A 26155-nucleotide genomic window follows, 5' to 3' on the forward strand; every position below is an offset into this window, starting at 1 on the left:
GGGGCGTCCTTTAGTGCTCCCCTTGAGTGATACTGATAACCCAACCCCAGAGCTAGGGAAAGGAGAAATGGATCCCCCTGCCCTGCGCGGAAATGCCTGGCTCCAGAGAGCGGGAGGGGATGCCCTGGCCGCTCCCGCTCCCCCGAGTGAAAGCGGAGCTAGTGAGTTCTTTCCAGATCTGCATCCAATGAGCCCCACCCCTGAGTCAGGGCGTGTCCTGCCCTTGTGTGTCCAGCCCCGGAGCGCTCGTGATTAGTCTCCCCGCCACACTCGAGAGCAGCAAACGCCACGGCCTCTGGAGCAGCGGGTGAGTGGCCCGTTTTCCAGGCAGAGCCCCCCGCAGGCTCGCCGGGGGTTGGGACCCGCGTCTCCCGGTGCTGCGGCTGGCGGCGCCTGGGCTCCCCAGCGCGCCACGGGGAGCTCCGCTTTCCAAACGCCGCAGCGCAGCCAGGGCGGCTCCCCAGCCCCTCTCCTCGCAGCGTTGGGGGCTTGGGGGGGGGACCCCGATCCTGCATCACAGGGGGCTTGGGCGTGGCATCGCACCCAGGTCCCTTCCCCCTGCAATAAGCGCTTGGAGAGGCGCGCACAGCCTGGCCCAGGGGCGCAGGGCCCAGGGCGCACGGCCCGAAGCGCTCCGCCAGCCCAGAGCGGGCTCGGGACCTGGGTGTTCTCCCCCCTTCTCCGCAGGCCAGGCAGAGGCCAGGGCCCTAACGCGTGGGAAAGAGGAACCTGACTCAGAGACGCCCTCCACGCCTGTCCTGCTGGGGGGTGGTGAAAAGTTTGCTTCACCCCGCTGCTGCCGCGCCGCCCCGGGAATGGCCCAGCCCGCCTGGGCTGCGGGGTAGCAGCGCGCATTTGGCTAGGCCGGCGGTGTGGAGTGGAGGTGGATGGGGAGAAGGAAGGAGTCTCAGCCGCCAGGTAGGGCAGCAGCCGCGGTTTCTAGTGAGCTGAGTGGGTGGGGAGGGGCTGGAAGGTGTCAGCTCTGGGAAGGAAAGGGGAGCTTGGGGGCCAGATTCTGCTCTTGCTTACGCCAGTGTGACTCTGGCATCGTCCCATGGAAGGCAATGAAATCATCCCGGAATGACCCCATCCGAACTGAGAGGGGACTGGCCCATTGCATAGGAAGCAGTTAGGGGTGGCAGAGCCAATTTGGTGGGGTTTGGAGGGTCTGTCTGAGGCGGTGGATATGGCAGGCGGGAAGCAGTCAAGGAAATCCTGCACCTGCTCGTCCAGGTAGCTGATCCCTGAGACTTTCGGTGTTTCCATTACAAACCCTAGGCTAAGCCCTAACCATGCCATGGAAAGGGCACACCCGGTTCCTGCTCTCATTCATTGATTTACACGTTCAGCAAAAGCCAATTATAGGCGTAAAATGCAGGTTTCAGTGTGTACTTTTCCCCTTTAAAAGGGCTTGTCTATAGGGAGAAGTTATTCCGGAATCAGGCTGGGTGTGAATTTAAAGCACAATAGCTATTCCAGAATAACTGCCTGTGTGGAGACACTCTTATTCTGGAATGAGCAGCTGAAGGAGAGCTCTGTGTGGCTCCAGAGCTTGTCTCTTGCACCAACAGAAGTTGATCCAATAAAAGATATTACCTCACCCTCACCTTGCCTGGAATAGAACAGCCAGTCCCAGGGTAGCTATTCTGGTCAATTTCACTGTGCAGAGGAGCTGGTAAGTGTGTGTAGGCATAGGCCCCTGTGTGCTTCTGTATCAGTCAGAGATCTGAAACATGCACCCTACAGCCACTTCCCCTTCCAATTCTATATGCTAATCCTGCCGCTGGATCTGCTAGCGTGGACTCCTGCACGCACGTTAAGTGGGGCTGTGCTGGCAGGCATATAGGGATTGCTGCTAGTGGATCCGATTGCAGGTTCAGGGGTTCGGCTCACTAGGACCCCAATCCTGCAACCACCGAAGCCAATAGTCACTTTGACTTCAGTGGGACTGCTCATGCTAGTATAGCATTAAGCAGGGACAAAAGCATTTTACAGGATCAGGCTTAGGGCTCTCACTGAGCTGCAAAGGTTGCCTTTGGTGATGAAAAGATTATGGCATTCCTGATTATCTGTTGGGTGGGATAGTGAGGGTGGAATCTAAACATTCAGGCTGAACACCAAAACGTTGGTGTTTGGTGGGAGGAGCTATCACTCAAGCGTTCCGCTGGATTTTCTGCTTTATTTACCAGGCACTAAATCCTACTATTGTTTTTCAGACAAATTTTCCATTGGTGCTGGTTCTCCTCTCATCTCTATTCAAGCCATTAACTTTGTTCAAGACACTGATGTGAAATCAGGAGTGAAAGTGAGAGGAGAACTGGTTCCATTAAGTTCCATAGGACAGAAGTTCAGTGGGAACTTTGACTGAATACAGGGCCTGAATCACCAATGACCTACCCCTTGTGGTTTCAATTACACCAGTACAGAATGGATGGACTGTACTTCCATTCTGATTTGGTAGCATTTTACACCCACTTTTCATGGATGGAAATGGTGAAGCAGGTCCAAAATCAGCAAGATTTGCCCTCTAGTTTGTATTTGCTGCAGGCCTGATTCTGGATCATTTCAGATGGAATTAAAAATCATTCTGAAGGGACTCTAGCAACCTGTTACAGACCAAGTTAGATTCCAGGCAGTGTCTCTGAAGGTTCCAAAAGTGCATAAGTTTCAGTGGGAGCTGTCAGGAGCACTTGCCCTACATCTTGTGGGGATGTCTCTGCCTTGTGTTCTTTGTTTGTTTGGTTTTTTTTGTCACCTCATTTATTTTTAGGCTGTCTTCCCCCGTCTTTGTTTATCTAAGAAAAATTCTGCTTTTGTTATTTCCTCTAGTCAATTTGAACACAGACATCTGTGTTACTCCTGCTTCTGGATAGAAACAACCTGAGCAGTGTTTTCCAGTGCAGGCGGAAAACCTCTGTGGAACTTCGAAGTTGTGGGTTTTTTTAATTAATGTCTTGCTAAAAGGGATGAAAGCAACTCAAATCAGGCTCTTCATTTGGATTTTTAGTCTTGCAAAACCCCATACCAATTGAAAATTCCCCTCAATTTACTTTTAAAAATTCACAGAAATTTTCACTTAAAACAAAAATCAACGTTTCCTCCCTGAAACATTTGCAGCCCAGGGACACTTAGCCAAAGTGAAACTGACTCCATTGCATTCTCTCCACTTGCACAATGAAAAATAAATCAGTGTGGTCAGAACAGCGAGAAGGACATTATGGGCTTGACTCTCCACTGCTTCGCACTTTGTGTAGTCACATGCGCCAATTCAAAGGGGGTGTGAGTGTTACCAAATCAATGGTAGCGGTCTACACCTGCTTTGTACCAATATAAATTACTTGCACAAGGTACAAGTCAGTGAGGAATCAGTCTTCAGGTTACTAAGAGCACGTCTTCACTGGCAATGTTAAAGCGCTGCCGTGGCTTGTGCAGTTGCAGCACGAGGGGCATAGCTCCCAGCGCTGGTGCGCTGTCTACACTGGCATTTTACAGCACTGAAACTTGCCGCGCTCGGGGGGTGTTCTTTCACACCCCTGAGCGAGAAAGTTGCAGCGTTTCAAAGTGCCGGTGTAGACAAGCCCTCAGAATAGAAGGTGAAGTCCGTGGCACTTCTAACTTCTTGAGTGGGCGGTCTATGTGCATTTAATCAATAGGACTTGGAGATGGGCTTTTTTTAATTCTGGAGACTGTGGATAAATTAATTCTCTTCTGTCATGGGTTTCATTCATCCATTTTCCAACTCATTCAAAAATCTCTGAATGTTTTTGTCCTGCATGATCATCAGTCCAGCCCAGCTCCTCCTCTGCGATTGTCCATAGGCTCCCAAGTCCCATTTTCAAAAGTGACTTGGTCACTTAGGGTCCTGACTCCCAGGGTCTTTCAATGCAGTGAATGCATTACATTGAAACTTGATTGGACTCAGGCTCCTAAGTGTCCATGTCACTTTTGAAAATAGCACTTAAGAGCCTAAAATGGTTTTGTTCGCTACAAAAAAATAAAATCTCACAACAGCAAGTCTCAGAGCCTGGGTCAGCTGACTAAAATAACAGCATAGACGTCCCTGCTCAGGTGGGAGTCCAAGTCTGAAACCCTGCGAGGTATGTGGGTCTCTGAACCTGGGATCCAGACCGAGCGAGAACATCTCACCGTTGTTTTTAGCCCCATAGCAGGAGCCCGAGTCAGTTGACCCAGGCGCTGAGGCTCACTCCTGCGGGTTTTTATTTATTTATTTTTTTTGCAGTGCAGACGTATTCTAAGTCACTCCAGCGCTTTGGAAAATTGTTCTTAACGTACCTGAATGCAGCATGACCTTCCTTCTGTTACCTTTGTCCTGTCTCCTCCTAGGCTCTTCAGAGCTGTCTTTTTTTTGGGGGGGGGGGGGGGTAGGGAGGGGCCTAGCACTTTCCTAGATGCAGTATAAATGATTCATTTATCAATGCAGCCAAGTAAGAACATAAAACTCTTGCAGTAACGTCTCACGTTCATCTGGCAAGACATCTCTCCACAGAAGTGGGTCCAATAAAAGGTATCACCACACCCACCTTTCTCTCTTCCACGGTAACTTCACGTGTAGTTCGAATTGTGCCAGAAAACCCGTTACAAAGATGCCGTCGGCAACTCTGCCCCCACCGAAGTGAGATGTTGTCTGCCCAGCTTTGCTCAGCTAACTATCGTAGACTGAGTCTCCAGCTGGAACAAGGGTTTTGCAACAGGTAGTATGCTATGGCTGGCCTGCGTTTTCAAGTGTCTGCTCTTTTTTTTGGGGGGGGAGGGGGGGGTTCTGAGTGTCCAAATTAAGGCTCTATTTGGTGCCTAATTTTCAGAGCTGCTGAGCACCCTTGCCTCTCATTGAAATTAACTGGAGATATGGGTGTTCAGCACCTTTCAAATCAGGCCTTGAGAGAAGTTGTCTCAATTGGAGTACCCAGAAGCTGAGACCCCCAAAGTAAGTGGACACTCTGGGAAAACTGAGGCCAAAAATATTGATCTCTCAACTTGTCATTGTCCAGGGACACCTTTCTGGGTCTCTGGTCCATCTAGAAAAAGCCAAAAGGGGAGAATTTTTTAAATGATGTGGAATTAATTTTTTAACTTCCCCAGCTTTTGATAAACTGAGTGTCATGATCATACATGGGTGCAAGAATAGATAGCTTACACTAATAAATATGGGCATGTCAAGATTGTCTGGAACGGAAGTAAGGTCTAGAATGAGGGAAATGGAGAACGTCACAACATAGAATCCTAGAAGCGTAGGACTGGAAGGGACCTCAATAGGTCACCTAGTCCGATCCCCTGCACTCAAGGCAGGACTACATAATAACTAGACTATTCTGGACAAGTGTTTGTCTAACCTCTTCTTAAAAACCTCTAATAATGGAGATTTCACAACCTCCCTAGGCAATTTGTTGCAATGCTTCGCTTCCAATGCCACCCAGACAGTTAGACATTAGAAAAAACTTCCTAACCAAAATCTCCCTTGCTGCAATTTAAGCCCATTGCTTCTTGCTCTATCTTCAGAGGTGCAGGAGAACAATTTTTCACCCTCCTTCTTGTAACAATGTTTTACATACCTGAAAACTGTTATCATAAGTCCACCAAGTCTTCTCTTCTGCAGACTAAACAAACCCAGTTTTGTCAATCTTTCCTCATCGGTCATGTTTTCCTGACCTGTAATCAATTCTGTTGCCGTCCTTGGACTTTCTCCAGCTTGTCCACATCTTTCTCAAAATGTGGAGCCCAGAACTAGACGCAGTACTCCAGTTAAGGCCTTATCATCACGGTTAACTTTTCCTTTCAAGCTGCCGTGGTCAATATTGTATATGTCTGCAATAACTATGGAACCTAAGATGACAGAGAACATTCAGCTAGCGTTATATGGGCCAGATCCTCCACTGGGGTAAATCAGCCTGGCTGCATTGACTTTAACGGAGCTGCCACCAGCTGAGGTTCTGGGTTCTTGAGTCTCAACTTCTCGTCTTTCCTCCTTGTAATTCTTGTGTTTCTTAATCCGGCACGTGGGGCCTCCTTACTCCTCACAAACACCAACAGAAGTCGCAGCTGAATCAACATTGCTGAAACAGCATAATCCCACAGCACTGCTGGGTTTGTAACAGTCGCTTGAAATGGCTCCGGGGGATAATTCTGCTACCTCTGCAGTAGCTCCATTGAACTCCAAGGGCTATCCCCCGTCAGAGTAGTAGCTCTTGACATTGACAAGATGTGAGTTCTTGTTTCAGATGTGTGGGCCAAATTCTGACTTTTTGCCTTTTCCCCTCCCCTTAGCTGGAATAAGTGAGCTTGGGAAAGGCTCTTTCTAGCTTTTGATTATGTTCATTTATGGTTTTTAGGCTTCCTTAATTAAAACAGAAATAACTATGTGCATAAAAACTGGGCTCTGTGAAATAGCTAATAAACGGTCTATGGAATCTTCAGAGCTTTAAAGACAAGTTCCAGCTGTGGGTTTTCATGGAATTATATATTCTAACTGCAACTACTCAGACAAAGTGTGCAGAACACTGAGCCTTTTCAAGGAGATGCTAATTAAAACCAGAAGAGTAAATCCTATACCTAACTATCTGAATCCTAAATTAGAATTTCTTTCCCAGATCTCTGGGTAATTTAGTTAAAACTGAGCAAAACTTTTCAACTGAAACTCTTTTGGGCGAAAAATTTCAGCTTCGCTGACACCAAAACATTTTGCAAATTTGTGTAGATTCTGCTGAATTGTTGGGTTGCTCCCTCTGTCCCCTCCCCCCAATCAAACAGTTTGTTTTATCACTTTTGAAATGAACTTCAATCTTTTTGATTTGAAACTACTTTGTTTCTCAACTTTAATTTTATTTTATAAAAATTAAAAAATGTTTTCAAATGGTTGAAATTGAAATTGAATGGCTAAGCAGCAGTTCTGCAGAAAAGGACCTGGGGATTACAGTGGATGAGAAGCTGGATATGAGTCAGCAGTGTGCCCTTGTTGCCAAGAAGGCTAACGGCATATTAGTAGGAGCATTGCCAGCAGATGGAGGGAAGTGATAGTAGTTATCTCAAAGGTGAATGTAACCCATTGGAAGAAGAATGTTGGTGAACAGTTATTGACTTTTACCTTGAAGAATGAAGCAGTTATTTCTTTACAGTGTCAGGAAGAACCAGCCCCATTGATTTAAGTCCCCTTGGGATAGAGGCAGAGAGAGTGAATTCTGTCAATTATTTTCTAGGACACTTCCTTTTTATCAACACTCCCTCTTTTTTTTTATTGCAGATAACCATCTGTTTGGGGACCTTGACGTTTAAAATATTAACTGAATACTATGGCAAAGGTGAGTGTGTTTGCTTCCAGGTACCAGGCAGAGCTAGGTAGAGTCAGTCCCTGCATTGACTACATTTATCTGATCAGTGCAATTATATTTACTTAGCAAAATGATGTAGCAAGAAGAGGGCTCGCGCTGCCTGACACAGTGGGAAGGACTCATTGCTGCCTATTTCCTCATACTAGAATGTGGATTATCTTCAGTAATCTATATATTTACTAAGGGCCAGGTCTTGCACCAAAATCAATGAGCTTTGTTATCGGCTCATGGAAATTTAGAGCTGGAAGAGACGTCAAGAGGTCGCTTAGTCCTATGACAGTAAGCCCAACAAGTTCCTAAGAACTCTACAGTGCCCATCCAAGTGCCCAGCTATTCATGGAAAATACAAAGATCCTCCTGCCAAATAGCCCCTGTTTAGGCATTAAGGCCCACATCCTGAGAGGTATTTAGGCACCTCGCTCACACTGAAATATATGGGAATAGGTGCCTAAATACCTTTCAGGATGTGGGCCTAATGGCCTTATGCATTGAGCATTGAAGTGAATGGAAAGACTCTCATTGTTCAGTGGGAACAGAAGCAGGCAGTGTGAGTCAGTGGATCTGGCCCTGGATTGGGTGTCAAGATCCAGGTTCTAATCTCTCTGACATGATCAAGTCACTCCACCATCTCCCTGTGACTCCGTTTCCCCATCTGTAAAATGGAAATGATGGTATTTGCCCACCATTGTAAAAATGCCATGTAGGAGCCTTATAGGGAATTGATTCTTTCATGATGATACGGATAACGATTGATACTAAAGGGAGATGACACAATGGGGTTTAACAAAGGCGCCAGATTGGCAGGCCAGGAGAATGGAGTCCTTTATTGAATTGCAGAACAAGTACAGTGCAGGCAGCAGCCAGGGGTTTCCTATGCCAATGTGGCTTAATCCTCAATTGAAAGAGAAGCCCCCTGTCAGAGTGTGTCTCCTGCAGGGGGAGGTGACGGCTTAGGGCAGAATGGAAGCTTGTCTCTGCAGTCAAAAAAGCTAACAGAATGTTAGGACCCATGAGGAAAAGGATCGATAAGACCGAAAATATCATCGTGCCACTATATAAACCTATGGTACGCCCACAACTTGAAAACTGCATGCAGTACTTGTTGCCTCGTCTCAAAAAAGATACATTAGAATTGGAAAAAGTACAGAGAAGGGCAACAAATCATCATGGGGATGGAACAGCTTCCATATGAGGAGCGAGTAAAAAGACTAGGACAGTTGGGCTTGGAAAACAGATGACTGGGGGGAAGGGGGTAGAGTATGACAGAGGTCTACAAAATCATGAATGGTGTAGAGAAAGTGAATCGGGAAGTGTTATTTACTCCTTCACGTAACAGGGGTCACACAATGAAATTAATAGGCAGCAGGCTTAAAACAAAGATACGCGCGTGTTTCTTCACGCAACAGCCAGTCAACCTGTGGAACTCCTTGCTAAGGGATGTTGTGAAGGCCAAACATATAACTGGATTCAGAAAAGAATTAGGTAACTTCATTGAGGATAGGTCCATCCATGGGTGTTAGCCAAAGATGGTCAGGGATGCAACCCCACGCTCTGGGTGTCTCTAGCCTCTGTTCCCCAGAAAATGGGACTGGATGATAGGCAATGGATCACTCGATAATAGCTCTGTTCTGTTCATTCCTTCTGAAGCATGTGGCATTGGCCACTGTCACAAGACCGGTTAGTGGGCTAGATGGACCATTGTGACACTCCCAAAGTGTCACTCCCAGTCTGGCCATTCTTATGTAACCTGCTGTACGGCTAAATGGACTCTCACCTTATCGAAACACAAACCAACTCCTCTGTTTTGTAACTGGTCTCCCCTCCAGGAGAATCTGTATATAACTGGGATTTTTCATGTGTTCTTCTCTGCTTCTGTCTTTAACAATTGACATTCTGTATCTTTAGGCTGGAAACCGGGGTACAATCAAGGCGGCCTTGGGCTTCAGTGCTGAGGAAGATGCACAGAAACTAAGGAAAGCCATGAAGGGGCTTGGTGAGCTTATCTTTATTTTTAAGACTCTAACCCCCTCTCCTCAGAGTGCCAGCATCCTGCAGGTCATACAGCTCACTAGAGCAAAAGTTTGGTAACTTGTGTTTCTCTACTGACTCCTGCCCCCAAGCTCTCTACAAACCGGAGATGGGGGTCACCTCACCCAGTTATGAAATGCAGCCACTTCTGGGGTGGAACAGGGCAGCTGTTGTGCAGTATAGAACACTACAAGGCAGCTTTGGCACAAATAAAGAACATTATCCAAATGGAAGGAATTTCAATTTAACACTATCTATCTGAGCGGAGGGAATTTAACGGGGCAGAATGGGAAAGGACAGCACTGCCTCAAACCCTACAGGAAGGGGGTGGAGTTTGATCATGGAGAGCAGCAGAAGCCTACCTGTCTATCACTATAGCATCTCAGTGGCTCATTCACACATTGATAATAAATCTATCCCTACTACACTCCTGCAAAGTAAGATAGCATCATTATCTCCACTCTCCAGATGGGGGAACTGAGACACAGAGAGGGATGCAGGGATTCCATCCAAGGTCACCCAGGAAATTTGTGGCACAGCTGGGAATAAAACTCAGCTCTAAGCTCTGGCTTTAACCACAAGACTGTCTAATCAGCCTGTGATTTGTCTCTCCTGGAATCGGGTGATCCCAACACCCTGTTGAGGTACTATGTCAGGATTGCCTCTGTGGGAAGAGGGCTCTCTTGTAAACTGTCAGTGCCCACTTCTGTTTTCTTGGAGGTCTCCCATCCAACTGATGGCCAGGCTTATGAGGTCAGACTGACTCTCAGCCCAAGGTCATGATAAAATGCATTCCTAACAAGGGGATGCTAAAGAACTTCTGAAGTGTGTAACCCACTGACAAGCGAAAGTTATAGGGCACCCTCCGTGCCCAATTCCCAGAGGATGGGAGCCTCTTACAGCCCCACCTAGAGAACCCTGTCTCTTTAGAGAAAGCTATAGCACTGTATGCTCTTTACTTTGGAGGTTCCCTGTTCAATCCCTGATATGTTGGCCAAGATGGTAGCCAACACATGTGATCTAGTGCTAGTTCTCTAGTGCCATAGAAAAATCAGGTTTTAGAAGGAATAAAACCAGTTTGCGTCACACCTGACAAGTCAGCTGAGTTGCCTGCTTCAAAATTAATACTTATTTATAACAATAACAACCTGGCTGGCTTTCCTGTGTCTTCCCCCAGGTACAGATGAAGATGCCATCATCGATATCGTGGCCAAGAGGAGTATATACCAACGTCAGCAAATTCTAATCACCTATAAATCCACTATTGGCAGGGTAGGTAGCCTCTGAATTTGATGATTATGATCTAGACAATTCCTGGACTACATGATTTGTCTGGAAAATTACTGACTTCCCTCATTCAGTTGTGGAGAGGCAAGACAAAACTTTTGCTGGCCTTAGCATAAAGCTCACTGCAATCTCCGTTCACTTCAGTGCGTTTACTCGTCCAAAGAAAATTGTCAGGCATCTGTTAAGATTATCCACCAATATGTAGCAGAAATTTGGTCAAGCAATCTATCTACACGCTTGCCTTTATGTTATCTAGTGGATGATCCTTAATATTACATGGCCTTAAAGCCCAAATCATCAAGTCTCCACTAATTTTCAGGGTTTTGGGTTGTTGTTTTTTTGATATTTAAGTTCGATTTTTTTCAGAGGTGCTGAGTACTAACACCCCCAAAACTGAAGTCAAGGCGAGCTGCTGGTGTCTGGATGCCCAACAAGCTCTAGATCTCAAGCTGAGCACTCCAATTTAGTGAATCCTCTGGCCTATGCCCATGGTGAGAAGGGCTGCTGAATGTCTCGATCCCCTGGCACCAAGGGGTTAATGGCTGAATCAGTTAAATTTGCTTAACCTGACATTAAAGCATTGCCTTTTATCTTGTGTAAACATTCTGAGCACTGTGACAAAGCTCTGTCCTTGCCTCCGTGGGTCCCGGCGTTTCCTGGTGCATTCTGCTAGCCTCAGAGGCTCACTGTGACCCTCCAGTAACCCTTCTTTCTCTAGAGACAAGGGTCACAGTCTACTTAGCCATTTTCATCATAAGCCAGCAAGGGAGGTGAGGAGCAGTTATCCTTCCTTGCAGTCTCTGTTGTCTCCCAGTCTCAGTGATTGATCAGGGGGCAAAGGTGGGGGGGAGCCCGGGCCCACCCTCTACTCCGGGCTCCAGCTCAGGGACCCTAATAGTATCAGCTGTGGTAGCTGACCTTTTAGAAACATGACATGTACAATTCCCTGGGCTACTTCCCCTACAGCAGCCCTCACTTCCTCAAGCTCCACTTCACCCTTACCTCAGGGCTTCCTTCCTTGTGCCTGATATGGTGTGTACTACTCAGCCTCTCCAACAGCACAACTTCCTCCCACAGCTCCTAACACACCCACCCACCTGACTGACTGGGAGGCTTTTAACTAGTTTCAGCCAGCCCCTGATTGGCTTCAGGTGTCCCAATCAACCTAGCCTTCTCCCTGCCTTCTGGAAAGTTCTTAATTGACCTGGAGCAGCTTCCATTTCACTTAACCTGGTACCAGGGATTTGTTTAGCCTGGAGCTTATATATCTATCTCCCACTACTTTTCTATAGCCATCTGGCCTTGCCCCGTCACAGCACATGCTGGTTATTTGTTGAGCAGGCTCTTCTGTGCCTGTAAAGGAAGTGGTTCCAGGGAAACACATCTGTTCACTGGAGGCCACTGCTAATAAAACTAATGGCGGTGTGAACTACTGACCCATCTTAATAGTCACTTTTGCCCACCTGGTAATTCACCCCACTGTGCCCTACCCCTCATTACTCCATCCACGAACAAGCACGTAAATGCTGCTTTTCAAGGATTTAGTGCTAACTGCCATTTAGTCTACTTTACTAGTTTACTTTAAGGCTACCATACCTACAAGATTGTTCATAAGTACAGCAACAGTCTGATTCACAGGCTTCAAAGAGTGTGACAAGCATTAAGAAAACTAGCCCAGTTTCCAAATAAGGGTCACTTTGCAGTGATCTGCTTAAAGGTGTGTTTTTGTGTTGGTTGGTCTTTTTTTTCTTTTTTAATTCTTCCTGCTTTTTATGGTGCCTTTCATTAATGGGTTTTTAAAAGGCTTTCGGATCCTCAGATGAATCTGTCCTTGTCACACCCCGGTAAGGCTGGTGTATGTTACTGTGTTCCGTTTAGAACAGTGGTTCTTAACCTTTACTGCAGCCTGCACCCCTTTGGTTCTCAAAATACGTTCTCGCACCCCTTCTCAAAAATCGTTGAAGTAGGTCAGTTCTTTAAACCTAGATATATTTGTTTGTTTGTATATTACAGTAATGTTAATAAATACATAGGTTTGATGAAACAAAGTAGTTGTACTTACGTACCTGTGCTTAATTTGTGTGTTTGATGATTTACCTTCTAAAAAAATCTGGCATGTCTCGCACCCCCAGAAAGGGCATCTCGCACCCCCAGGGGGTGCGTGCAACCCAGGTTAAGAACCACTGGTTTAGATGGCTAAAAGGAGGCACCAAGAAGTGAAGCCTCTTGGGGAGGCTTCCAAAATGATGATCGGCCTTACAAAGCCGACCAAGATATTATTCTAAGGCCTGGTCCACACTAGAAGAGTTATACGGGTATACCTTCTGTCCTTTAGAAATGTATTGTTTGTTGAGAGTTATACCAGTGTATGCAGTAGTGCGGACTCAGTTATACCAGTACTATTATTAATTTGTATTATTGTAGTCTTCGGAGCCTCAGTCATGGACCATGATCCCATTGTGCTAGGTGCTGTACAAACACAATAAAAAGATGCCCCAAAGAGCTTACAGTATAAAGGTAACCTTTGCTTACTGAACCAGGAACAGCTATACCAGACTAAGCACCTTTATACTGGTCTAATTACGTCCCCACTGGGAGGTGGGGAAGGGTTGTACAAGCTATCCTGGCACAGATGAAGTGGTACATCTTTGCTGCCCACGTTCTCCCCTGCCTTACGCCCACAACAATTAAAAGCAAAACATGGAACAAAAATGGCTTTAGACAGAAACGTTAAACGCCCACATGAACAAGTGAATGGCGAAGCTGCTAATATCGGGCATGGATGATGTTGGGAGAAGACGTGAAAAATAGCCTCTCTGGTATCATCCTCATCCTTCCCAAACCAATCTCTCACGTCGTGTCGTTCATCAGTAGAAATCAAAGTGCTTCACAATCTTTCATGTGTTGATTCCCACAACACCCCTAGGAGGCAGGGCAGTGCTATGATCCCTGTTTTACAGCTGGGGAACTGAGCCCAGATAGACTGAGGCCTTGTCTACACTACAAATGCTAGGGCACTGCAGCTGTGCCCCTCTAGCCCTGTAGCGTAGGCACTTGCTGCAGCCACGGAAGGGGGTTTCCCACTGCTGTAGTTAATCTACCCCCTTGAGAGGCAGTAGCTTGGTCAAGGAAAAATTCTTCCGTTAGCCCTAGTGGAGACCCCACTAGGTTTAGGTTGGCTTCACTACATCTCTCAGAGGGTGTGAATTTTTCACACCCGTGAGCGACGTAGCTAGGTCAACCTATATTTTAGGTGTAGATCTAAGCCACTTGCCCAAGAGGATGCAATCTGTGGTGGAGCAAGGGATTGAACCTGGTCTCCCAAGTCATAAACTAGTGCCCTAACCACTGGACTATCTGAATGCAGAGCAGGAGTTAGATAGGATGCACTGGAATTACCAGACTTGGAGTTCAGCTAGGAGTTTTGTATAGAATAGCAGGGGTGCTGAAAGCCATTGAATCAAACTGTAAACCATGTATAGGATGGGAACCATTGCAAGCCGGGGATGTGGCAGGGTGCCAGCACTCCTGGTTCCAGCACCTATGTAGAGGAGTGGGGCTTTCTGTTCTCATGGCTATTTATCACCTTCCCTGGTTTTCTAGGATTTGATTGGCGATTTGAAGTCTGAGCTGAGTGGGAATTTTGAGAAGGTGATAATAGGATTGATGACTTCCATCACACTGTACGATGTGCAGGAACTGAAGAGGGCCATGAAGGTTGGTAAATATTCACTGATGTTACCAAAACACCAGTGAGTTCAATATGTGGCATGAATTAAACATTCCCCACGCAACTTCTCCCGAAGGAGGAAGAAAGAATGTGTGACAGGGTGCTAGTTTACGTCACTTAACACAATTCTGGAAGGTGCTCTCTGCTACTAAGCTAATGAGGGTTGTATAAGAACCTGAATAGAACGTGTGCATTAAATCTGCAAACGCTTTCTGGACTGTGTGTTCTTCCATTTTGTTCTACTGGTCAATAAGAAAATGAACACGGTGATGTGTTCGGTATAAGACAGCTAGATTGTTAAAAGTTGCAATATGAATTACTTTCACACTAAGGGCCGTGCATAGTCCTTTATCCTGCTACCCACTTGCAAAATCAGGCTTGACACTGAAAGAGGTACACGGTCTATGCACTAATAAGAACATAAGAATGGCCACACTGAGTCAGATCAGTGGTCCGTCTAGCCTAGTAACCTGTCTAGTGACAGCAGCTGATGCAAGATGCTTCAGAGGGAATGAACAGAACAGGGTAATTTCAAGTGATCCATCTCCTGTTGTTCAGGCCCAGCTTCCGGCAGCCAGCGGTGTAGGGATGCCCAGAGTATGGCCATCCTGACCATCTTGGCTAATAGCCATTGATGGACCTTTCCTCCAGGAATTTCTCGAATTCTTTTTTTAACCCAATTATACTTTTGGTCTTCAATAACCTAGCGTTTATATAGCACTCTGCATCTTCAAAGCACTGTGCAAACATCTAAAGCTGGTCAGGAGCTTTTTAACAACACCTTGTTGTTGTTGGAAAATGCAGACTTGTCCAAACCAAGTATTTTTGTGGGGATGGGTCTACTTGGATGAAAAGGTTTCTTGGGTCCAGAATGGAATGTCTGGTGAGAAAACTAGTCAATAACCTGGGATGTGAGAGACTCAGGTTGACGTTTCTGGTCTGAATCATACATAGCAGGGAGTTGAATGTGGGTCTCCCACTTCAAAGGTGAGTGCCTTAACCCCCTGGCTGTTCTGGGGAGAGCCTGTGCCTCTCTGCTTCTTTGTAAAAACTCTCAAAAGGTTTCCGTTTCCTCCTGTTGCGTAATGGGACTTTTTTTAAATCTCAGAATCTTTCATGAGCCACCCAACTCTACAAACAAATATCACTTCTTCGCATGAAGTCTGTAATGTATCCACATTGAACAAGTGGTGAAACAGAGGCAGAGAAATTAAGTGACTTACCCAGATGGGGGTGTGCCCATCGGATCCTGGACTATTACTCAAGAGAGTTGATTCTCCATCTTGTGTTGCTATCATGGTGCCTCTGTTTGCTGGTAGATTGAAAGCCGCTTTCATCCTGATTCTCTGTTCTGCGTTTAGGGTGCCGGGACAGATGAGGGCTGCCTGATCGAAATTCTGGCTTCTCGTTCCTGTGAAGAAATCCAGCGCATTAACGAGACCTACCATCGTCGTAAGTAGTATAAATTATGAGATCCTATGACGTTAGTGCATTGAGAGTAACCTGTACTGGGAGAGCAAGTGGAGAAGCTTGCAAGAGATCCCAACTATGGCCCAGATCCAGGAAAGCACTTTGCCATGTGCTTAAGTTCCCCTGATTGCCATATCTATTACACATGTGCTTAGTGTCCTGTAATATCTTTGGGAGATCTCACTGTATTAAGTTTATGTATCATTGTGGGCCAGGGATTGTATGCAATTCCATGGGGGATGATGACCACCGCCTTCCTGGAACTAACGGTGGGAGGTAAGTTCACTAGGGTTGTAACACCTCCAGAGAGGTACCACAACCTGGAGACGCTTGCATATCCTGCATCAAACTGGATTCTCCAGAGACCAACAGACAAAGAAAGGACTTTTGGTTTAAACTCACTCACGACCAGGGGCGTGCGCAGAAATTTAACTTTGACCCCTTTTGGGGCCAGGAGGAGCTTGCTCTCCATGCGACTCTGGCCCCGGGGCTGGAGGAGTTCTTTGCCCCTGACGATTATTGGGAGTGGGGGAGGGCTGTGTCCCTCCTTGCCCCCGCTTGTGCATGCCCCGGCTCACGACCTAGTTTCTGATCCAGCAAATGGACAGGACTTTCTAAGGGTGGCCCCAATCTTTCCTAGGAAGGATTGGAACTTGGAAGGAATTCGGCCTACTGAGGCCCCATAAGACTGATGGGTGACCTGGTAAGATTATGAGTGTGTGCAGAGGAACTCTTACTCTCTTTAATGCTTTCACCTTAAGAATAAATGTGCTTGCTTAGGAAAAACTGCATGGTAACTTACGAACTGTGGTAATTGCCCACAGTTCTAGCCTTTGGGGAGAAAGCAAAGTGCAGATGCAGGCCTGTTCAGGGAGTCTGGTTTACTGGGGAACTCACAGCGTAGGCAGGGAGCTGTGCAGCCTGGAAAAATCCCTGTCAGGAGGGAGAGATGCATCTCTGCACTAGAGAGGTGAAGACTGGGGAGCCTAGAGTTGGTGCCTTTGGTGGACATGGAGGGGGAACACAGGTGCAGTTGCCTTGCACTGTGACAACATACTTAAAGCTAAATATGTGTTTGGGGTCCTTTACTGAACTAAGGCTTAAATCACCATTTCCTAAGGCTGCCTCGTGATTTACTGGCAGAAGAAGCTAGAGAAATTCCTTCCACTTCTTGACCCCGTAAACATTTAAATTTCCCAGCCAGCAAATGTGTTTTCCCCAGTTTGTATCATTTTTGGTGAAATGGTTAAATACCAATAGAACTGTATGCACTACTTATGTCGATCTAGAGGTAGAAGATATTTTGTGAAATCTCTCTCTCTCTCAAACACACACACAGCTGTAAAGATTTTAAACACTGTATTCTTTGAATGGCATCTTACCCACACCCCATGATTTCTCCAATCGCTCTAGCTGCTAGCAGTTCAACCAAACAATAACTGAGCCATCAGCAAGACATCTTGTGAAACTAAGAAGCATCACAGTCGGAGCAAGAGACTGTTGCGATACCTTCTTTCTGTCTGTCTTTCACTTGATTGTGACCTACTGTGCCTGCATAATTATGCTCAGTGGACAGAGACTTAAGCCTTGTCTAAACACAGAGAGGGTGAAATCCTGGCAACACTGAAGTCAATGGCTAAACTCTCACGGACATCAAAAGAGTCAGGATTTCACTCAGAAGCTGTACTGGGATCCTGGTCTGTCACTAGGGCCCGTAGGTGCTGCAATAATACAAATAATAATTGTTAAAACTGTTTTTTAAAAATAGACTTAAACTGGTTCAAATCCCTGTATGGACAAAAGTTTTAAACTAGTTTGTCTCCTTTTTCAGCTTGTGTCTATATATTTATAGATGGTAGCTTGTAGTGGTCCCTCCATTTCAGGCTCGGAGGGAGGCTACTCTGCCTCACTACATAGCTAACCCAGGGTTCAAGTGATTTAAGTGTCTCCATACAGAGGTTTGCACCAGATTAACAAAACACCTTTAGTTAAATCAGTGCAACTTCGTGTGTGGAACAGACCTCAGATTTATTTTAGAGAGAATGATCCAGATTGGCTTCTCCTCCCTTACAACTGTGTAACTCTGATTAATTTCACATACACTGGCCTAAATCCAGAGCAACTCCACTGAAGTCAGTTACACTGATGCAAAGGGAGAGAAGAATAAGATCCAGGGTCAACGTGGCAATTCCTAGGCAGGAAGGTTCAGAAATTGAGGGACAGACACATAATCCGGACACCTAGGTCACAACCAGACATGTAGAAGACTTCTCTAAGATGAACAGTGTTTAGGTGTCAGAGTAACAGCCGTGTTAGTCTGTATTCGCAAAAAGAAAAGGAGTACTTGTGGCACCTTAGAGACTAACCAATTTATTAGAGCATAAGCTTTCGTGAGTGTTTAGGTGCTGAACTTTCTCTGTTAAAAGCAAGTATTCGTGTATGTCTGTGCTCTCTTGCTAGAATACGGAACTACCCTTGAGAAGGACATTATCTCAGATACATCTTCCACGTTCCGGCACGTGCTGGTGTCTCTCGCTACAGTAAGTGCAGTTTAAGAAAAACCGTCTGATTCTTGTTGCTGCTGAACAAATCCTCTAAGGGCAGGTCTACACAAGAAACTGACAGCTGTATAACCACATTGCTCATCTTGAAAAATCACACCCTTGAACGACGCCGTTGTACCAACCTAACCCCCGCAGCGTAGACAGTGTTATGTTGAACCGGGGAGCGAGGGGGCTTTACCCATCAACGTAGCTACTGCCTCTTGCGGAGCTGGATTAATTACGGCAATGGGAGAAGCTCTCTTGTCGGCGTAGTAGCGTCTTCCCTAAAGCAGCACAGCACCTTGTTTTTGTGACAAGGTCTCTCTATACTAAGTACCACGAATGCCTGATTCTCCTCTCTCTTACACTGACGTAGGTCAGGAGTAGCACAATGGAAGTCAGTGGAGTTACACCAGTGTAAAAGATCAGACCGATTTGTATTAAATACTAGTGCTAATCCTCCCTCTCATCTGGTTCCTTCTCCTGCTCTCTGCTTTGCAGCTTGCTCTTTTCATCCCCTTCCTAGACATCCTTCCCCTTCTCCTACTGCACAGCCTTCCCCTGCTGATCTCCTTCAGGACTGTCTCCATGCCACCTTGCATTTCAGCTGGTATCCTGTGTATCACATTGGTTTGACCTGAAGGGCAGGCTGCTCAGGGGGTGGGACAGGAATCGGGGTGTGTGTGTGTGTTAACACCATGTGCTTTCTTAGGCCCCATGGCTCCCGCTGACATCAGATGGAGTTGAGTCCTCAGCCTCTCTTAAAAATAAATAAAATCAGACCCTCAAATAATACTTCAGAGCTTTCTCCACCACCCCTCTTGCAACAATCTGTTGCACAATTGCAGCTGCCTTCTCAATCGATCCTCGTTATATATGCTCGGTAACTTGTTTCAAACAGCAAGCTTGCTCAATTCTGTTCCATGAGTCCCTCTGAAAGGCTGAATTTAACACAGCCCTCTTGTGTTTCTGCAGGGAAACAGGGACCAGGGAAGCTATGTGGATGAAGGCCTTGCTCAGCAAGATGCCCAGGTCTGTAGCTCTTCGTACTCTTTAAGAAACATCTGCCCCACCGCGGTGGGTGTTTGCTGATCCCCGGTCCTTCCACCCATTGTTTTTTAAAGGCCAGTAAAAGTCATCAACCATTTAGCTGGCATGTTTGTAGTGCACTGGACTCAGTCCCAGAAGATCTGGGTTTTAGTGTGGGCTCTGCTGCTGGATGACCTTGGACCAGTTTCTGCACCTCCAGTTTCCCCATGTGTAAAATGGGATAATGATCTTTTTGGAAGACCCAAGCTCTCTGGCTTGACTTGAGCTTTTGGGCTAACCCTTATTTCATGTGCTTGATTCCTTCTAGTGCTTGTATGAAGCCGGGGAGAAGAAATGGGGGACAAATGAGGGACAATTCCTGACTATCCTCTGTTCAAGAAACAGAAATCACTTATTAAAGGGTAAAAGTCTCAGCAATTTTCTACATACTTTTCTCTTTTTAAAAAAAAAAGAAGCCTTTTTTTTTAGGTACATCTCTTGGCAAACAGGAAGGGACCCTTCTCAAAGGCACACGCCTACTCTGGAGTCTGGTCTTATGTATCTACTTCAGAGTATTTTAATACAGGAACCTATTCTTGTGAGCCTAAAAGGAACCCTAGAGACACAAGAATAAACTTGTATGGATCACCTATGCTCCAGTCTTTATACCAGAAGTAGTAAACTGGGACTTTGGCGACAGTTACCAAGGATAGGAGTTCAGGAGCAAGCTTCTTGCTAACGTTCCCCCTACAGGAAGAAAGACAGGCGCCATTCTACTGGATCAGAGGTTCTCAAACCACAGTCTCTAGTGATCTTGTTAGTGGCTCTTGCAGAGCTGGCTGGTTGCAAATACTGATGGCGAAATGGCAAACCTTCCCTTGTGGCAGAATGTTGAACCAAATGGGAAGGCAAAGCTACTCAGCTGGACCCCATTAAGTAATAATTCATCACACTGTTACCAGCAGTTAACTGACCAATTAGAGAACTGATGATAGTTAAAATGAAGATAAACTGAATGGTTTCCAGGACAACTGCAATTGTCTACCACTTAAAAAAAGAGAGGCCAAATGTGCATACAAAGCACTCAGCTGCTTGACCTGGCAAACTGGTCCTTGATGGTTAAGCCTTTGTAGATGGCACGAACAAATCTTGCTTGATGACTTTTCACTAGTGTGTGTTCTTTTCCAGTCTTTGATGAATACAGAAGGATCACTAAGAAGGACATTACAGAAAGCATTAAATCTGAGATGTCAGGAGACCTTGAAGATGCCTTATTAGCTGTGGGTGAGTATTCCGGTTTTAAATTTAGGGTTGTTTAGTTACACAACACACTATCGGGGTGTAGAATGGAAAGGATCGCTTCTGTCAGCCTTGAGCACAGAAGCCATGGAGTCGAAGCTTGGTTAACTTTAAAATCCCTAGGTAGTCCCTGAAATAGAGGGGGATGGGAGGGTGGACGGGGATGAAACGCAAGGAGCCTGTGATGTGTGCAAAGTGCCTTGCTTTTCAAAGCAACAAAGTGTGTGACCCTGGAGTTAAAATCACTTTCTCCATTGAAGGAGACACGGGCATTTTATCTAAAGTATTAGGCTTGCTTCACCTTGGCATAGTGAGATCTCCATCTTTAGCCGCGCTGTGTCTCTTGCCCACTGTCTTAACAGAGCAACGTGCAGGGGACACGCTTTGTTGATGGCCAGTAACTGTCTCCATTCTTGGCACAGGTCACACTGTTTTACCCCTTGCAAATACAGCAAGTGCCTGTGAACAAGATGGCAAAAGTTTCATTGCTTCCACTGTCTCATTGTTTACCTTTGCCATCAGGTGCTGAGGGTGCTGACGCTTATCAAAGAGCATTGCAAACTTTAAACAAATGGCTGTACTGTAATGGACAGGACTTCAGGTTAATTTGAAGGGGCTCGTTCTTTTGCATTTACCCTTGCTGTATTTATCAGCTTGTCCAGTGGCCTCTAAGTCCATACCTTGGAGCTTCTTGGACTAATAGTCAGGGATGTGCACGTTTTGGCCCCGATTCTGCAAATGGATCTGCAGAAAGACCTCTGCATCCGCCACTGGCCTCCCATACAGATCTGATGAGAGCTTTAAGCAGTAACTGCAGCCTTGAGATGTAAAGATTTGGAAAATCTCCCTTGTTCTTTTCTCTTCACAGTAAAATGCATAAGGAATAAGCATGCATACTTTGCTGAAAGATTATACGGTTCCATGAAGGTAAATAGCTTTTCTGTGTATGTGGTTCCCCCCCACCCCCAATTAAATATAGAGGCATGCTAAAATAAATAGCAGCTGAATTTAATACAGTAGCGGGAGAGGAGAGAGGGCAGCAACCCAAGTGGTTCATAATCTTCATGAATCTCCTGTCCTCCTCTGCTAAGGGACAAAACTGGCATTGCCCCATTATATGCTGAAAATAGGGAACTCTGTCACACTCAATGCAAAATGCTTTGGGCTAATTTCCCACCCAGAAACGAAGGATGAAACCTTAACCATTAACAATGATTTACCCACAATGCACAATATTTGTACAAGGGTTGCTTTTTTTCTTTAGGGTTTAGGGACAGATGACGATACCCTCATTCGAGTGATGGTGTCGCGCTGTGAAATTGACATGTTGGATATCAGGCATGAATTCAAGAGGATGTACGGGAAATCTCTCTACTCCTTCATCCAGGTAAGCTTTCCTTACCTAGAAACCATGGTCTTGCTGCACACAGCACGAGCCACTTTGCCCTGTAGTCTGATTAGTGACTGGTCCACACTTTTCAAACAAGAAGCTATTATTCTTGAACAGCTTTTTGGGGGGCGGGGGCGGGGGGGTGTATGAAATTGTCCATTCTTGATATCTATATTTTTGTTTTTTCACTAGGCATTCAAAAAAATCCTTGTTTTTTTGTTGTGGATTTTTTTTTTTAAATGACAAGGGAAAAGGAAGGAGGAGAAAACGGAAAGAGGGAAATACACAATAAGGGAAAAATCAGAAAAGAAATTCAGAAAACTTCTGAAAAGATTGAAAAATTGCATGCATCTCAAACCCCACAAAATTCAAACTTTAAAACATTTTTGCTTTGTATTTTAAATTTTGACCCACCTCTCATCCTGACTTGCATTGCCCTTACAAATTTTGGTGTTAGGATTGTTTAACAGTTTTCCAGTAATGCCAGATTGACTGGTCCGGTAATGAATACTAAGATAACACCATCCAGCCCCTTTGTACTGGCTATCCAAGCAAGATTTCTGCCCTCACCCTCTGTGAGTTGGATATGAAGCACAGCTTAATGTCTTGTGGTCAGAGGACGCTTATTTGCCAACCTTTTATAACTATAAACTGTGCGTCTTAGAAACATTGGCTTGGATTCCTCAAAGGGTTAATGGGCAGGTGTGGGTTTTTTATTTTGTTTTGTTTTTTTAAATCTCCAAGAACTCCTGTAGTTGGATTTCATATTTTAATACTGTAGTGGTTTCTCATTTGATCCTTGTTGCTTGATTTTTTGTTAAAGTATTAACTTTGTCTTACAATGGTTGTGGGATGTTGTCGCACATGGTAATAGTTCCTGCATTCCACGTCGCTGCATTTTAGTGGTGGGTCGTGTGCCCTTATACATGATCAGTGTGTGTCAAGTACTCTGGGATGAAGGGTGCACCTTAAATGTGATCAAACTTTAAGTTGGCAAAGAAATTCAAAATCTCATGGGGACAACTCCTACAATCAGCTCAAACTAGTGTAAATGGTACTTTACGGTCTTTTTTCTGAGAACGCGTATTGCACATCTAATCACGTGTTTGTCTGTCTTTCTTTCAGGGAGACACTTCAGGAGACTATAGGAAAGTCCTACTCTTGCTCTGTGGTGGTGAAGACTAAACCATGTACAACTTGTTGTCAGGGGAAAGGAGAAATAGATCCCAAGATTTCCCCCCCCCCTTAAAATAGGTTTAGATAGTGCTATTAGAATTGACTTAGGCTAATCAATGCCAATTGCCTCTTATGATATGCTTTTATTGCTTAGAATATGCAATGGTGCACTAATTGTGTTACCAGAGCCAGTCATGCCTTTAACTAGCGTCCAGTGCAGAATCTCCTGGCTGAATTACTTCTCCCAGCAGGCTTTGGAAAGACATGTTTGGAGAAACAGGAGCACTAGATGATTTGTAGAGTCTCAGACTCCATTCTACAGTTGGATTATCTGCGCTAGAGAACGGCATCTTGCTGCAAAAAGGGAAGCAATAGCTAACATCCGTCTTAGACTCTGACCAAGGTTCTGTTAAGTGAGCCTGCAATGAGCTTCATATTACCAAGCTCACATCTGTGTTGCCATACAGTGCAATTGCAAGGGTGTAATAGAGGGCTGGATTCTGCCCACTCCTACAATCCATACAAAATAGGTGGAAATGAGGGGAGAGTTTAACTAAAGCCTTTACTGCTACTGTAACTTGATCTATCTGCATCTACTACATGAATAATTCTTGAAGACTTGTGACATCCTACTGCCATTGAACTTACCGACCAACTGAGGCGGGCTTAGGCACAGACTGTAGAAGACTCTTCACAGGAAAATATTAACACCGTCCATGTGGGAAAAGTACAGAAAACAAGCTTTATTTCTCTGACTATATTCCAGCACAAAGAAAACCATTAGTCTAAAATGCAAGGCGTGTCTATATCGAAACAGTCTATCAACATTCCACATCACTATGGCTATTTGTTTATGTATATCAGAAGATAGGAACAGGATATAATTCACAAGCAGCAAATTAGAAACTCCAGTAGCCTTAGGCTTAGTCTACACACACACATTTTGTATTACTATAACTGTTGGTTAAGGGTGTGACTTCACTAATATTGTTACACTCGCACATCCTCTACTGTGGATGCAGTTTATAATCGTAGAGAGGAGCTTGGTGCTGGAATACCTTATTCCCCTTTCCATACAGTAACTGCATCCACCAGTTATGCGCCTTTACCTTCACCATACAGTAAAAGCAGTACATCTTTTGTGCATAGACAAGGCCTTCCACTAAATGCCTTTTCTGCAGCGAGCTGGTTGAAAGAAGCCATTCTGTTCAGAAACCTAATCCACATTCTGTTTGGTCTGAGGTTATATCTTCACTGCAAAAAGTATGTGTGTTTTACAGCAGAATAACTAATGCACCTTAGCTTTCCCTGTCCTACGGTAAATTCCTCATGGAGATCAGGCACTGTGCTCTTAGGCCGTGTCTATATGCACAGCACGGCGGTACTCTGCAGCACATCTGGTGAAGACACTCTGCTGATGGGAGAGAGCTCTCCCATTGGCATAAAGAACCCACCTCTGTGAGTCGCAGAAGCTATGTTGGTGGGAAACGCTTATGTTGATGTAACTTATGTCACTCAGGGGTGGTTTATTCACACCCTTGAGCAACATGAGTTATGCCGACACAGCTGTAGTGTAGACCATAGCCTTAGTGGGAGTTAAATAAGGGGAGGCCACGCGTGGGCAGAGGTATAGTGCTAATCTCATCTACCTCATGGTCAAAAGTAGTGTCTACAGTTTTACAGTAGGAGAGGGCTAACTAATTAGCATTAGTTGTCCCATCGTTTGGATTTTTTTTTTTTTTAAAACAACCACCCAAACCACATTTTGTAGCGCAGTCATAGCCTGAGTGGTGCAGTAATTGTTTTTGGAAGGGAGCAGTGTAGGCTGAGCATGGAAATAGAAGGCAGGATCTACTGTGTTGTAAACCCAACTTTGCCACTCGCTTTGCTCCCATTGACTTGGCCAGGTGCAAAACTGGACCCTCTCTCTGGCCTCGGACAAGTCACTTTCCCACTTTGTTCTGCTGTCTTTATGCTCCCTTCTTCAGAGGAGGGTTGTTGGCAGTAAGTCTAAGCACTGCAACAATTTGCTGCTCAGTAAGAAGAAACCACTCAGCCTTATCACTACTGCAGGTTCACAAGTGCCCTCTGGCTTTACCATAAAAATGGCTTGCTGGCCAGTGCTCACTTTTTCAATGTAATAAACCAATCATTTCTTTACTTTCAATTCTAAAAGGTGTCTTTTCTGAATGAGATGAAATCGTATAGGTGCATCGCCATGTTTTAGTTAGGCTTGTGTTTTCTCGCCCGTCCCACAACTTCACATCAGCTGCCTCTCCAAAGTGCAGCCTGGACTGCCCCCGCCACAGTAAAACCCAGCCGAGGGTCCTTGGGAAGAGGAAGTCTCCAATGATCCTCTGGGACATTTCCTCACATTACCAGGAAAGGGGAGAAATGGGGTTAATCCTTCTTGCAAAATAAGGGTGGGAGGGAGACCTGCCTACAAGTCGCCTCAGATCAGCTAAAGTCAAGGCTCCCACAGGAAGATCCTGTGTTTCGGCAATAGTTTTGGCCCTTGCTCCCCCCATATGTGAAAATGGGATCCCCACTGTAGGGGAAGCAGCAGACCAGACAATCCAGCTCCAACGCATCGTTCCTTCTAAGCTACAGCAAGTTCAAGCTCTTTGTCCTTGTTTTTAAGACTTTGCCTGAATGGTAGTTTGCCAAAGGCTATGTCTCCACTTAAAATACTACAATACTATGGCTGCTGTGCACTTGTAGCGCTTCAGTGGAGACGCCCACTACAGCGACAGCAGGCGTTCTCCCATTGCTGGGAGCCTGAGAGGTGGGAGCTCGGCTGCTGGAAGAATTCTTCTGTCACCTTACTGCTGTCTACACCAGGGGTTAGTGCGGCATAGTT

At 45.5% G+C, this 26155-nt stretch overlaps 1 protein-coding gene across 1 annotated transcript; it reads left to right on the plus strand.

The window, feature by feature from the left end:
- The first annotated feature begins 230 nt into the window (after positions 1 to 230).
- Positions 231 to 25462, plus strand: ANXA4 (annexin A4). The gene is made up of 13 exons (XM_073324977.1): positions 231 to 307; positions 7256 to 7313; positions 9249 to 9336; positions 10549 to 10643; positions 14262 to 14375; positions 15750 to 15840; positions 18319 to 18398; positions 19377 to 19433; positions 19759 to 19852; positions 20619 to 20714; positions 21598 to 21656; positions 21994 to 22116; positions 23245 to 25462. The coding sequence occupies exons 2-13, from the start codon at positions 7305 to 7307 to the stop codon at positions 23302 to 23304; spliced, it is 966 nt and encodes a 321-aa protein (XP_073181078.1). The 5' UTR covers positions 231 to 307; positions 7256 to 7304; the 3' UTR covers positions 23305 to 25462.
- The last annotated feature ends 693 nt before the right edge of the window (positions 25463 to 26155 follow it).

Source organism: Lepidochelys kempii, chromosome 26, assembly GCF_965140285.1.
Source record: "Lepidochelys kempii isolate rLepKem1 chromosome 26, rLepKem1.hap1, whole genome shotgun sequence".
NCBI classification, from domain to species: Eukaryota; Metazoa; Chordata; order Testudines; family Cheloniidae; genus Lepidochelys; species Lepidochelys kempii.